Consider the following 15,478-nt stretch of genomic DNA (forward strand, 5'->3'; position numbering starts at 1 on the left):
ACCAGTCGCTGAGTCGGGATCAGAGAGGACTTTTCTCTGTTGACTATCCAGCCAAGACGGACCAGAGTGTTCAGAGTGACTTGAAGACACTGATCGCAGTCTTGGCGGGACGTGCCTTTGATGAGCAGATCGTCCAGGTAAGGGATTATTAGAATTCCCCTGGAGCAAAGGATGGCCATGACAGCCGCCATGACCTTCGTCAAGACCCAGGGAGCAGACGCCAGGCCGAAATGAAGGCCTGTGAATTGATAATGATCCTCCTGGATCGCAAACTGGAGGAATCTCTGATGTTGTACACAAACAGGAATGTGGAGATAAGCATCCTGAATGTCTACAGAGCAGAGAAATTCTCCCGGCTCCATGGAGGCAATCACAGAGTGTAAGGACTCCATCTTGAAGTTGCGGCTCCGAATGTGGCGATTCAGCAGTTTGAGGTCCAATATTGGGTGGAGCGAACCGTCTTTTTTAGGACTACAAAAAGATTTGAGCAGAACCCAGAAAATCGTTCGTTTTGACTTGAGGAACGGGTACGATTACTCCGGTGGTTAGAAGGGAAGAGACAGCCTGGAGAAACCCTGGTGCCTGAATCGGCTGTTTTGGTGGTTGAGACAGAAAGAAGAGTCTTCTTGGGGGGGCGTGTGTCAGAGGGAAGAAAGACCGGTATACCAGCAAGTGAGACACGCGCGAAATTCAAAAAGTGGCGTGGACACCGGTAGGTCCTATGGTGCCCGGGGACTGACAGTGCCAGGGAATAAGGGGAGTCTGCAGTGATGAAGAGCCTTGCACCACTGGAGCCCGGGGGGAAGCAGAGGATATACATACCTGAAAATTGTGTCCGGCTCTACTTCAGAGATGAGGATCACCACAGGGAGAGGGTCGCTGGGAACGAAGATCCTCCTTCCCGCACAGTCTCCGGACAGTGCAGAGAACGGCATCCACCACTTACAAGAAGGGGGGAGGCCACCGCTGGTGACCACAGTCTTCCTCTCAGCCCTCTCTGAGGAGAGGGGTGAGGAGGGGAAATGGCAAGGACCAGCCACTGGAAATCACCCTGGAGCAGGGGATAAGATCCTGCCTGCGGGCCTGAGAGTTGCAGTGTGGGTGACACCACACTGCTCACTCAGCCGCATAAATGTGGGAAAGCAGGGTGAGAATTTACACCCTGTTAACCTGAAGCTGTGCCTGAAAAACAAAGGGAAAAAAATTAACACACAACAAGACCTGAAAGGAAAAAGAATTAGATGTGAATCTAGGATCAGATCAAAGTCCACCTCACAGAGACACTAAGCACAAACTGAGGTATTTGGTGCCAGTCAGTGGGTGTATATTGCCGGGGAGGAGCTACTTTTCTTTTTTTTGCATAGTGTCAGTCTCCTAGCAACAGCAGCATACACCCCATGGTTACCTGTGTCCCCCAATGAAGCGATAAAGAAATGTGTGCGGCGCACATGCACTTCTGTTTTTCATACCGCACAAGCGCGAGACGCGATATTTGAGATGTCTCACGCCAATTAAAAAAGGAGGATGACGAGCAGCAGCTGGGAAAGGGATAGATTGGCCAAAGCAACACCCATAGGATTAGCTAGAGAAGATTACCATACAGAACGAGAAAAATTGAAAAAGTTTAACAGGGAATAAGGAATTAAACAATGCAGCGCAGACGTTAAATAAGGTGATAGTTTTAGCTGTTGTCACAAAACTGGTGCACGTTCCCTTTAAGCAAGAATTTCTTAACAGCCTTCACTGCAGTTTTCTGGTACAAAAATGTTGTCATTCTTTGAGCTACGTTTAACCACATTTCTAAAAGTTGGGGAAGGTTTGGTGGGTAGCTGCAAAGATTCAGCCGGTGGCGCAAATTATATCAGGAATCTACTCCAGCTCAAGGCTATATTTCAGATGCCAGAGCATCTTACTCTAGAAGATGTCATCAATTTCCTAGCTAAATAGCAAACACAACCACTTACCTGTGAATGATGGATTTAGCAAATCATCCTTATGAGAGCACTGTAAAGTGTGGGAATAAACCAAATCCAAGCAGCACAGAAGCAAGTGGTAAGAATTAACCAAGTCATCCCCTATTAGGCTGAAATTGCCTAAAAAAGAAAAACTTAATAAAGCAACTCCTTATACAAGACATTTTATCAAAGGCACAGTCAAATACGTGCGATCGCACTCACCTTTGGTATACACAAACAATGTCCAGCAGAAGTTAAAGAGTTCCTTCGCATTACACTGCAATTTCCTGAAAAGCAGACCACACGTATCAATACTACAGTCCAACGGTAAAGCAGACCACACGTATCAATACTACAGTACAATGGTAAAGCAGGACCCATCACCTACATGCCTGTTTTACTGACAGTCAGTGCTGACAAAGGAATAATCTTTTAACTATACATAAGAAAATACAGACTGAACATCCAGGAAAGGTCTCACCATGCTCTTTACATCATGACAGATCAATAGTTATTGCAATTAAAAATAGCTGTAAAAGAAGAAAAAAAAAAAAAAAAAGCAGAGCCTTGTACTTCACTATGTCAATCAGTCCCATAGACCAGGGTTCCCCAACTCCAGTCCTCAAGGCCCACCAACAGATCATGTTTTCAGGATTTCCTTTGTATTGCACAGGTGAAGCAATTATCACCTGAGCAATACTAAGGAAATCCTGAAAACATGATCTGTTGGTGGGCCTTGAGGACTGGAGTTGGGGAACCCTGCCATAGACAACTTCTCGATAACCGGATTCCTCATCAAGAAGGTTTCTCTAAACTCTAAAGACCCCTGTTCTGATGATTAATGTGGTCCCAGTAATAAGACATCCATCACCTATTGTATGGTTACCTTTGCTTTCTGCTCCTGGGCAGTCTTGGAAGCTCTTCATGAGGGTTTTGAAATATATCCATGAATATTGGTTCAAACTTCTTGAATATTACAGTTGAAACCTCAAAGTTCCTCTCAAGCCTTTCCACTCTCTCTCTAAAGTCTTGGGGAAGATTGGACATGTCCATCCATTTCTTCATCTTATTGAAGAACTGTATCAGACTACGGAAAGTACATGGGCATCATGAGACCATTATTTCATGTAGAAAACATATGACAAAAAGAAAAGGGGGATATAGAGGCAACCAACCTCAACTTGGCAGAGCGAAGAATACGGGTAAGAGACACCCCATTACCCTCCATTACACCTCTTCCAACGGTTGGGATGAAACCTTTCCGACATGCAGCGTATAAAGCACACGCCAACCAGTGCTTGATATCCCCCTATGAGAAAAAGCACAAGTTGCTTAACATTTGGAAAGACAAAAATATATGTTTTGTAATTTTATTTTTATAATGTACATTAACATTTAGACCCCAGATCTTTATAATTAGACTCTTCTATAGTTTAAAAGTTAGTAACTTTTTTTTTTTTTATAATTCCCTACAGCACCCTTCACCCCATCACTGGTAGGAAACAGCCTCTGAGAGATCATAGTGAGGGCAGCAGGATCAGATGGGAGCCCGCACGCTTCAGTCCACAATCACCTCAGACCATCCCCAGCCAGGACACCCCCCATTCCCAACCAGTGCCTCCAGCACAGCTCTTATCACGTCCAAGACTTCACCCAAAAAGTGCACCCTACTAGCCCCCATAAAACTCAGGCAATTTCCACCCCATGCACCATGGTTGTGGAGTCCGAGTCAGTATATGGACAGACTCCTAAAAGAGGGATTTTTGGTACTTACCGTAAAATCTCTTTCTTGGAGCCTTCATTGGGGGACACAGGTTACCATGGGTGTATGCTGCTGTCGCTAGGAGGCTGATACTATGCAAATAAGAAAAAAAAGTAATCTCCTCCCCAGCAGTATACACCTACCTTCAGGCACAAGGCAATCCAGTTGGTGCTAAAGCAGTAGTAGGAGCATATGTAAAAACGTATGTCCCAACCCAAACAACTGCACATTGGCCAACATGGTACAACATAAAGGGGGGGGGGAGCTGTGTCCCCCAATGAAGGCTCCAAGAAAGATTTTACGGCAGGTACCAAAAATCCCTCTTTCTTTCTCGCTTCATTGGGGGACACAGGTTACCATGGGACATCCAAAAGCAGTCCCAAGGGTGGGGAAAAAAATGCAGAGAGAAAGGTAGTTAGGTCACCTGGTGAGAAACCACCGCCTGCAGAATCTTCCTACCCAGGATTGCATCAGCAGAGGCGAGAGTATTCACCTTGCAGAACCTCACAAAAGTGTGAGGTGACGAACAGGTAGCAGCCTTGCAAACTTGTAAAGCTGAAGCCTAAGCTAGTGCCGAACGGCCCAGGAAGCTCCCACAGCCCGGGTAGAGCGAGCCCTCACCCCTGTAGGAAGCTGTTCGTCCTGAAGCGGTATGCCTCCAGAACTGCTGAACGAATCCAACGAGCAATGGTGGATATAGAAGCTGGGAGCCCCTTTCGACAAACCGCAGAGACGATAGAGAATCGGACTGACGAAAGGAAGCAGTCCGACAAAGGTAGAATCGAATAGCTCTGACCAAAACCAAACTGTGGAGAGATCTCTCCAAGGGATGAGCTACGAAAGGACACAGAAAGAAGGACGATGTCCTCGTTGATGTGAAAGGCAGAAACTACCTTTGCAGAAAAGGCGTCACAGGCCGGAGGACCACCTAATTCTGTTGCAGAAACAGGAATGGAGAACGGCAGGACAACGCTGCCAACTCAGAGACCTTCCTAATAGAAGTGATGGCGACCAGGAAGGCCTCTTTCCCTGAAAGGAGGGAGAGGGAAATATCCTGAATTGTCTCAAAAAGCACACGCTGAAGAGCGCCTAGGAAGAGACCGAGATCCCACAGGTCAACAGGAGAGTGGTAAGGAGGCGCTAGGTTATCAACACCCTGAAGAAAGGTCTTCACCTGAGACTAGGAAACTAAATCCCTCTAGAAGAGAATGGACAGAGTGGACACCTGACCCTTTAGAATACTGAGGGAAAGGCCTGAGTCGAGGCCCGTTTGCAGGAAAAAAAACAAGGATGGAGGGAAGGGAAAGGGTCATAGGAAACAAACCCTTTTCCACGCACCACCGACAGAAGGCCTTCCAACATCTATGGTAAATGTCTGACGATGCTGGATTTCTTGCTCTGATCATGGTCTGTATGACCTTGTGTGAGAAACCTGCGTCTCTCAGGACCGCGGCCTCAACGGCCATGCCGTTAAAGACAGCGACAGAACTCGGGTGAAAGAGGGGCCCTTGTGAGATAAGATCTTGACTGACTGGAAACCTCCAGGGAACGTCCGAGAGCATGTTCACTAGCTCCGCATACCAAGGACGCCGCGGCCAGTCTGGAGCTATTGAATAGGAACCCTTTTGGCCTTTATCTTTTTTACGACTCTTGGAATTAAAGGAAAGAGGTGGAAACAGATAGGGCATCTGAAACTGGGATCACGGGATCACCAGTGAATCGTAACAGACTGCCATAGGGTCCCAGGACCTGGCTACGTACTCGGGAACCTTGTGGTTTGTTTGAGAAGCCATAAGATCAACATCTGGTACGCCCCACCTCTGACAAATTAGGTTGAAGACTGTGGGGTGGAGTGACCACTCGCCTGACGCGAGCCCCTGCCGACTTAGAAAAATTGGCTTCCGAGTAGTCCACCCCTGGAATGTGAACGGCTAATATGGCGGGAACGTGGCGTTCAGCCCAGCGCAGAATCTTTGCTACCCCTACTATAATCTGCTTGCTGGGAGTTCCGCTTTGGTGATTTATGTAAGCCACGGCTGTGGCATTGTCTGACTGAATGCGAACCGGCTTGCCTGCGAGAAAGGACTGACAGCGGAGGGCAAAAAAAGAATGCCCTGATCTCCAAGAGATTGACTGGGAGGAAGGGCTTCCTGATCGTTCCAGCGACCCTGCGCTGTGAGATAGAGGAAGACCGTTCCCTAACCCTGAAGATTGGCACTGGTGGTAATGACCTGCCATCGGAGAGGGAGAAATGACCTCCCGTGTAGGGCAGAGGCGGATAGCATCCACCAGGTGAGGGACTGCCTTGCATTGAGAGGTCGAAGCACTAGACGATACAGGGAAGTTATCGTCATGTCCCAGGTAGACAGAAGTGCCAGCTGGAGAGGGCAAGTGTGGAACTGGGGATAAAGCATTGCTTCCTTGGAAGCGATCATCTTCCCCATTATCATCATGCAAAACCGAAGAAGAGGAACTGGGCGCTTTAGGGCTTTGATCCCCTGATGGAGAGATAAGAACTCCCCTGAAAGGAAGACCTGAGCCTGGATGGTGTCGAACTCCAGGAACACGAGATGCTGAGTTGGGGACAGCGTGGACTTCTCCTTGTTGATTATGCAGCCGAGACAGACCAGAGTGTCCAGGGTAATCTGGAGACTCTGATCGCAGTCCTGGCGAGACAGGCTCTTGATCAGGAGTTCGTCTCAGAAGTGGCAAATCCGAAGGTGGCGATCCAACTGCTTGAAGTCCAATCTCGGGCGGAGGGAATTTTTTTTTTTTTTTTTTTAACTACGAACAGCTTTGAGTAGAACCCTGAAAATTGTTTGCGCCACGGGACGGGTATGATTACACCTGAGCTTAGGAGAGAAGAAACTGCCTGGAGAAGCCCTAGGAGGAGAAAATGTTTTCCTAGGGGGGGGGGGTGGCGGCGGCACGCGAGAGAGAGAGAGAAGAAATTCTATCTCCCTGACCCATGCATCATCGACCGCCAACAACCATGTGTCCCGGAAAAGAAGCAGCCTGCCTCCTACCGTGGAAAGATTACCAGGTGGAGGTGACCTGTTATTTAGATGAGAATCTGTGACTGCGGGACCTGGAAGGCTTGGAGGGGCGGCCCTTAGGCCTCCAGTGAGGAGTCGGCTTGAAGGAAGGTCCTGGTGAGAGAAGCCGCCTGAGGAAGAGAAGGGCAAAAAGGATGGGGCCTTTTCTACTGAAGGGACTTTTTTTTTTCTTCTATTGATGCCGCATCAGCGTTCCACGCCCTCAGCTGAAGGACGCGGCGAATAGGAATGATGTTGCTGTTAGCTCTAGCGGAACAGGCAGCTGCATCCAAGGATGCGTTGAAGATGTGTTTGCTTGCATGGGCAATTTTGGTCTTCTTAAATCTGTTAGCTCCACTGTAGGAGTCGCTGGTATGATATCCCGATGGGAGATTCTTGGCTCTGGCAGATATGGCTTTCACCACCCTAGTGGAGAGGAATTGAGGACAGAAGCACCAGACGCCTCAAAGGCTGATTTGGTTAAGGCCTTAATCAGTCTGTTCGTAAAGTCCATGAGGGACGCCGTATCCGGAATGGACAGATCTGCTTGTGAGGATAATCGTGAGACCGGCAGATCCACCTTAGGGTTTTCGGACCATTGCTAACAAGGCCTGAACTAAAAGGGTATCGACTGTCCAGTCGTTTCTTGCCAGGGAAACGTTTGCCTGGATGTTCCCAATGTTTAGAGGTAGTAGCCTCAAACTCTTTGTGATTGGGAAAAGTACTGGAGGGACGTTCTACCCGTTTGAAAGAAACGGAGTGGTCCTGAGCACCTGCTTCCTCCTCTTTTAGATCCAGGGTTTGAACGAGACCCGAAATAAGGCTATCAACTATGTCCTGCGTCCCATAAGTCTTATCCACATCCGAGTCTGACTCGGACTGAGAAGCTACATCTGACCCAACGTCCGCCTCCGAGGAGGGGGAACGGGCAGAGAGGCGCATTCTGGATGCTGCAGAGGGACCCGGTGAGCTGGATGAGGGCTAGACAGGGTCCGTTTCCTTGATCTTCCTCCTGATCTGTCCCTGTGAAGGTTGTGGTCAGGTGCATGCAAATCACCATGGGAGGCGTTCGGAGCACTGGTGGCAGAAGACAGATGCGGAATGCGTTCCAGGACCTGAACCAGGGACTGTGATACTTTGTTGGGTCAAAGACAGACTGAGACATGGCAGCAGCCCACACCGGGAGGGGGGGGGTGCTCTCATGCCGGGCGGTAAGATTCTCTGAGGGGGAGACATGGTGGAAGGACTGCAGGACGGAAAGAAGGGGGACGACTGGCCTGAAGCCCACTTTGTCTTACAGCGGGCTCAAGCGTAGTGAATCACCGTAGGTTTGTAACCAGAGACCCTTGCAGGGTTGTGTATAGATAGAGCCAGTGTAGGCTGCAGCAGAATGCTATGAAGACAATACTGCTGAGTGGAGATATAAAAAAAATCCAGGGGTTGAAAGGAGCAGAGCCTACCAGATACCCAGCGACTGTCAGCAGCAAAGCGTAGGTAATTTGTGTCCCCCGTTGAAGGAAAGCACCTGTAGAAGCTGGCAGAGAGGTGCCCGCCAGATCAAAGAGGACTCTTGCAGGAGCTTGGCTACTAAGATGTACGCTGTGATTTCTGGCCATGCATTGTGCAAGCAAGCGGTGGGCGGGGATAAAGCGCCGAGGGGACAGAGCAGAGAAAACCTGCCTGTGATTGGACTGACAGGTCGGGCGCGCTGAGAAAGGGGTGTGCCCCGGCGGAGGAAAAAGAAAACTGCGGCCTGATAGGCCGTTGCGCCGAATGGAGGCATGTCCCTGGCACCATGGGAAATCAGATAGGCTGCTGGGCAAAAGGGAGGCATATAATAGTATGCCGGTTTAAGCAAATAGGACGCCTAAGGGGTGTGCCAGATGACGCCTGACATGAGAACACAGACTAGCCGCGCCAAACAGGGGGCGTGTTCAGGATGTACGACAGCCGACAAGACAACATGCCGGGGGGAGGGGGGCGTGCCTCTGGGTGCAAACGAGATAAGACCAGAAGGGGACAAAATGTAGGCGAGCATGCACTATGATTAAAAAAAAGGGCGTAAAAATTCAAAGACAGGCTGATCTCTATAGACGGACGATACGCAAATGTGGCTTGGCTGCTGCAGGGAGGCTGCTCAGGGGGATGGGGGAACCTATATACCAGCTATTGCGTCTGGCCCCTCTTCAGCGATGAGGTTTGCGTCAGGAGCCCTCGGGGGGGGGGGGGTCCTGGGAGTAAAGATCCTCCTTCCCGCACAGTCTACAAATGGTGCAGAAGACGGCGTCAACCCCTTACAAGAAGGGGGAAGGGCACCACCGGTGACCACCTTCTTCCTCTCAGCCCGGAGAGGGGTGAGGAGGGGAAAAGGCAAGGACTGGCCACTGAGTCCACTGTCACCACAACGGTGACAGGGGACAAGTCCTGCCTGCGGGTCCGAGAGTGGGCGATGTAGGTGACATCACACTGCTCTCTCGGTCGTATAAATGTGGGAAAACAGGGTGAGAAATCTGCACCCTGTTACCCGAAGAGTTGAATCTGAAAAACAAAGGGAAGATAATTAATAAAACACACACAAAACCTGTAAGGAAAAAACACTGCGGATCTGGTGTTAGATCCAGGTCCGCCTCCTACAGACACCAAGCAAAAACTGGATTGCCTTGTGCCTGTCGGTAGGTGTATACTGCTGGGGAGGAGCCAACTTTTCTCTTATTTACATAGTGTCATAGAATCGTAGAGTTGGAAGGGACCTCCTGGGCCATCTGGTCCAACCCCCTGCTCAAAGCAGGATTCGCTAAATCATCCCAGACAGATATCTGTCCAGCCTCTGTTTGAAGACTTCTATTGAAGGAGAACTCACCACCTCTCGTGGCAGCCTGTTCCACTCATTGATCACTCTGTCAAAAAGTTTTTTCTAATATCTAATCTGTGTCTCCTCCCATTCAGTTTCATCCCATTGCTTCTAGTCTTTCCTTGTGCAAATGAGAATAAAGATGATTCTTCTACAATGTGACAGCCCTTGAGATATTTGCAGACAGTTATTAAGTCTCCTCTCAGTCTTCTCTTTTGCAGGCTAAACATTCCCATATCCTGCAACCTTTCCTCATAAGACAGGGTTTGCAGACCGGTCACCATTCTGGTAGCTCTTTTCTGAACTTGCTCCAGTTTGTTGATGTCTTTTTTAAAATGTGGCTCCCAAAACTGGACACAGTATTCCAGATGAGGTCTGACCAAAGAGAAGTAGAGGGCAATAATGACTTCACGTGATCTAGACTGTATGCTTCTGTTAATACATCCTAGAATTGCATTTGCCTTTTTTGCTGCTGCATCACACTGTTGACTCATTCAGTCTGTGATCTATTAGTATACCCAAGTCTTTTTAACATGTGCTGTTTGCTTAGCCCTATTTCTCCCATTCTATATATGGTTTTTTCATTTTTATTGCCCAGATGTAGTACTTTGCATTTTTCCCTGTTAAAAACCATTCTGTTAGTTGCTGCCCACTGCTCCAGTTTATTTATATCTTTTTGAATCTTCTCTCTCCTCTCTAGTATTAGGTATCCCTCCAAGCTTTGTGTCATCAGCAAATTTAATCAGTTTACCCTCAACTCCTTCATCTAAATCGTTGATAAAGATGTTGAACAATACAGGGCCCAGGACAGAGCCCTGTGGTACCCCAGCTTGAGACATTCTTCCAACTGGATGTGCAGCCATTTACGACCACTCTTTGGGTCCGATCACTAATCCAGTTATGAATCCACCTAACAGTTGCCTTGTCCATTCCATACTTAGTCACTTTTTCAATAAGGATTGCGTGAGATACTTTGTCAAATGCTTTGCTGAAGTCAAGATATACTATATCTACAGCATTTCCCTGATCCACCCAATCAGTGATTCTGTCATAGAAGGAAATTAAGTTAGTCTGACATGACTTATTAGTTACAAACCCATGCTGACTGTTTAATCACTTCATTCTTATCCAGGTACTGACATACATGTTGTTTAATAACTTGTTCAAAGCTCTTTCCTGGTATAGAAGTCAGACTCACCGGCCTATAGTTGCCTGGGTCCACCTTCTTCCCCTTTTTGAAGATAAGAACAACATTTGATCTTCTCCAGTCTTCTGGGACTTCTCCTGTTCTCAACCAATTTTCAAAGATTATGGAGAGCAGTTCAAAAATGTCTTCTGCTATCTCCTTCAGTACTCTAGGGTGTAATTCATCTGGACCTGGAGACTTGAATTTATTTAGGTTAGCTAAGTGTTTCCTCACTATATTTCTGTTTATAGTTATCCTGGATTCTTCTATTCCCTTAACAGGACAGTGAAGAATAGTTGGTGTTACATTTCCTTTCTGAGAAAACAGATGCAAAATAGGAATTTAAAAGTTCGGCCTTCTCAACATCCTGTCTTACCATTTCATCATTTTCATCCTGTAGAAATCCTATAGCATTTTTGACTTTTCTTTTACTTTTGACATATCCCCAAAATCCTTTATTATTGCTTTTGACGTCTCTTGCAAGCCTCAATTCACTGTCAGCTTTAGATAATCTGCTTCGTGCCCTGCAGGTTCTGCAGACAGCATTATATTCTTCTTTAGATATGCCTCCCTCTTTCCATTTTATAAACAATTCTTTCTTCCTTCTTAGCATGTGCTTAAGTTCTGTGTTCATCCATCCTGGTTTCCTTAAATGCTTCCTATTCTTCCCTCTTTTCGGAATTGTTAACGATTGTGCTTTGAGAATTTCATTTTTCAAGATTTCCCATCCTTCCTGGACATTTTTGTCCTTAAGGATATCCAGCCATATGTCACAGCCTCCAAGCGACAGCAGCATACATCCATGGTCCCCCAATGAAGCGAGAAAGAAATATATAATAAACTAGATGGAGGCCAGATGCTATCGCATCGGGAGGGCGGTAATGTCACGATGGGGGTAGGCTTTGCAGCATTGAGACTCTCTCCCCCCATGGGCTCACCCACCTATCCACTCTCTCTTTCCCAATGTGCTGACTCTTCCCATCTGTGCTCTCTTTGACCTGTCTACCACATGTGCTGGTATTGCTGTTAAGACTGCAGATTTCTGTTTGCGGCACTGTTGTTGCCTAATGGCATCCTGTGATAATTAATTACACTTGCATCAGTGGACTCATGTGCTTGACGCCTACGCTTATATTCATTGCTTTTGTCCTAGCGATGCTGTTGCTCTTCAAGAGTCTCATTTGCCCATTGATGCCTTCGACCTTGTGCCTTTACTGCTTTCCTTTCATTGTCATTGCCGTACTTTTTAGGAGCAGCAATGCTGGCATTGATATTTGCTTTTTAAAGGGGTTTTCCCACGAACGAAGGTTCATTTTCAAAAATGACTGTGTCTGACTGCATACAGAACATACCACACCTCCTGGGCAGGGGAGGAAGCAAAAGACAATACTGACATTACAGCAGGAGATCAGAGGATACATTTTGTGAGGTAAAATATTGTTTAAAAACAGTCAGTGAAATATTTTACCTCACAAAATGAATCCTCTGTGATCCCCTGCTGTAATGTCAGCATTTTCTTTTGCTTCCTCCCCTGCCCAGGAGATGTGGTATGCACCGTACACGGTCATATTTTTTAAAATTAACTGCACTTTATGCACATGCTCAGTAGTGACGAGTGCTGTGGAGTCGGAGTTATGAAATGTCCTATAAATGTCTGTTCTGTTCCTGATCTAAGGATCTGGGCTTTTAGCGGAGATGAATCTGTGCTGTACTTTATGTACATGCTCAGTAGTGACCAGTGCTGTGGAGTCGGAGTTATGAAATGTCCAATAAATGTCTGCTCTGTTCCTGATCCAAGAATCTGGGCTTTTAGCTGAGATGAATCTGTGCTGCACTTTATGCACAGGCTCAGTAGTGACCAGTGCTGTGGGGTCGAAGTTATGAAATATCCTATAAATGTCCGTTCTGTTCCTGATCTTAAGGCCCTGTCACACACAGCGAGATCGCTGATTTTGTGATGCAACAGCAATCTCACAAGCAATCTCGCTGTGTGTGACACGTATCAGTGACCAGCCCCCCCGCCGGGTATCGCTGATCATGCTCTAATGTCCTGGGCCATTTTTTGATTGTTGGTCTCCCGCTGGCCAACACGCATCACTGCGTGTGGCAGCGGGAGAGCAACGATCAGCGAGCTCCCAGCGCTGTGAGCAGACGCTGTGAGCCGGTATCCAAGGTAAATATCGGGTAACTAAGTGTGCGTGTTGTTTAGTTACCTGCTGTGTACCTTGGATACCTGCGTGCTCGCGCTGGGATCTGGTATCCAAGATAAACAGAGGGTAACTAAGTGACGCGCTGGCTTAGTTACCCGAAAAAAAAGACAAAAATTGAGCTTGGTTTGAGTTGGTACACATGCAGCATATAAATGCGGCTTTTATGCTATGTTTGATCAAATACAGTATTACTAAGTACTCTGTACGATTTAAATGCACTTTTGCTTTTTACTTATTTAACCCCTTAATGTCCAATGACGGACACAGTCCGTCATCAGACATCTCCCCTGCTTTGTTGAGGGCTCCGGTGCTGAGTCCGCATCAAAGCCAGGACATGTCAGCTGTTATGAACAGCTGACATGTGCCCGCAATAGGCGCGAGCGTTTAAATAGCATTTCCGGCTGCTGGGCCGGAAATGACCTCATCGCCGACCCCCGTCACGTGATCGGGGTCGGCGTCATGTTGCCTGGACAAGCAGAGGTCTCTATGAGACCTCTATGGTTGTTCCAGGCATATGGCTTTCAGCGCCACCCGGTGGTCGGTGCTGAAAGCACAGCAGTAAATCTGCTACATATGGGCGATCTGCTCATCGCCCATATGTAGCAGAGCCGATCGGGTTGCGCATGCTTCTAGCCTCCTATGGAGGCTATTGAAGCATGCCAAAAGTAAAAAAAAAAAAAAAAGTTTAAAAATAAAAATTAAAAATCCTAAAAGTTCAAATCACCCCCCTTTCGCCCCAATCAAAATAAAACAGTAGAAAAAAAAATCCCATATACACATATTTGGTATCGCGGCGTTCAGAATCGCCCGATCAATAAAAAAAAGCATTAACCCGATCGCTAAACGGCGTAGCGAGAAAAAAAATTCAAAATGCCAGAATTACGTCTTTTTGGTCGCCAAGACATTGCATTAAAATGCAATAACGGGCGATCAAAAGAATGCATCTGCACAAATGTGGCATCGTTAAAAGCGTCAGCCCGGCACGAAAAAAATAAGACCTCACTCGACCCCAGATCATGAAAAATGTAGACGCTACGGGTCTCGGAAAATTGCGCAAATTTGTTGGTTTTTTTTTTACGCAAACTTTGGAATTTTTTTCACCACTTAGCTAAAAGAAAACATAGACATGTTTGGTGTCTATGAACTCGTAATGACCTGGAGAATCATAATGGAAGGTCAGATTTAGCATTTATTGAACCTAGCAAAAAATCCAAGCCAAAAACAAGTGTGGGATTGCACTTTTTTGGCAATTTCACCGCACTTGGAATTTTTTTCCCTTTTTCGAGTACACGACATGCTAAAACCAATGGTGTCACTTAAAAGTACAACTCGTCCCGCAAAAAATAAGCCCTCACATGGCCATATAGACGGAAAAATAAAAGAGTTATGGCTCTGGAAAGAAGGGGAGGGAAAAATGAAAATGCAAAACCAAAAATACCCCTGGTCGTTAAGGGGTTAATTATAGCAGGGTTTTTCTGTATGCTTTATGCACATGCTCAGTAGTGATCAGTGCTGTGGGGTCGGGAACTTTGGCTTGCCGCCCCCACAGCACTGCCACGCCCTACTAGTGCCGGTACTAACCTTACAGTAAGTGTCCCCGAGTCTCCTCGTCCTCCCCCCCTGCCCCTCCCACAGCCCGGCCGCCAGCGCTCACCTCCAGGCTGTACGTGCTCCACGTCTTGGTGAAGTCGCTCATAGTCTCGGCCGCCGTCTCCTCGTCCAAGTTGAGCTCCCGGCACAGACTGTCCAGGTGCTCCCGCACCAGCTCTCCGGGGCCCCCGTCCGAGGAGCTGGAGGATTCCGGGTCGGCCTCGTCCCTCTGCATAGCGGCGGTGAGCACGTCCTCCCGGCTCCAATATTTTCCCGATTCCCTGCACCCCTCGTAGCAAACACCGAGACTCTTCCCAGAAGACCTTGCGCTGCGAAAAAGGCGCGAAAACTGACAGAAGCACCCCCTGACTTCCGAGCTGTGTTCTTCCGCTGTAAAGTAACCAAACAGATTCCTTACTCCCCGGCTAGTCACGCCTGTCTCTAACCCTGGTACACATGTCACTGTCTGTGAAGGGAAAGACTTGCATGGGAAATATGAGCAATGAGGTGTTTTTTCTGAGTGGCGGATGAATTTCATACTCGCAGCGAAATGCATTTTGGGAGTTGTAGTTTCTGGAAAGTTAAAGGGCTGAGGGCTGGTCTTATAACGGGGCTGATGGTGGGAATTCTGCTGCTCCTCTTGAAGATTCTCGTGATGTGCTGGGACTTGTAGTTGCATTTCCCCTAATGTGAATATGTGTATTTGGGAGCAAGAACAGTGATTATAGTGTTATCTGTGGAGAAAAATAGCGGTCACTCAGTGCCCTATGCTGCCAAGGTACAAGGGGAGTCATGAGGTGGATTACTGTGTCCATTTTCTTGTTTTATAGTTCATGTCACCAAGCGGAGTCAATGTGAACGCTCCCTTATTTTCTCCAATGTGTTGTTA

The 15,478-nt window shown here is 47.4% G+C and overlaps 1 protein-coding gene across 4 annotated transcripts in view; it reads right to left on the reverse strand.

Moving 5' to 3' along the window:
• The window catches only part of RBL1 (RB transcriptional corepressor like 1), a 139,143-nt gene extending 124,041 nt beyond the window's left edge, over positions 1-15,102 (reverse strand). Inside the window, exons 1-5 of one of the 4 annotated variants that reach the window (XM_073555364.1) lie at positions 14,654-15,102; positions 3,131-3,264; positions 2,842-3,042; positions 2,178-2,242; positions 1,965-2,093 (exon numbers count right to left, since the gene is read on the reverse strand). In XM_073555364.1, the coding sequence (XP_073411465.1) occupies positions 1,965-2,093; positions 2,178-2,242; positions 2,842-3,042; positions 3,131-3,264; positions 14,654-14,824 (700 nt within the window). In that variant the 5' untranslated portion in view covers positions 14,825-15,102. The remainder of the gene's footprint in view (positions 1-1,964; positions 2,094-2,177; positions 2,243-2,841; positions 3,043-3,130; positions 3,265-14,653) is intronic. The other 3 variants (XM_073555363.1, XM_073555366.1, XM_073555365.1) reach the window with 3 other exon arrangements.
• Positions 15,103-15,478: the final 376 nt, after the last annotated feature.

Source organism: Dendrobates tinctorius, unplaced genomic scaffold, assembly GCF_039654945.1.
Source record: "Dendrobates tinctorius isolate UK_male_01 unplaced genomic scaffold, ASM3965494v1 ptg000223l, whole genome shotgun sequence".
NCBI lineage: Eukaryota > Metazoa > Chordata > Amphibia > Anura > Dendrobatidae > Dendrobates > Dendrobates tinctorius.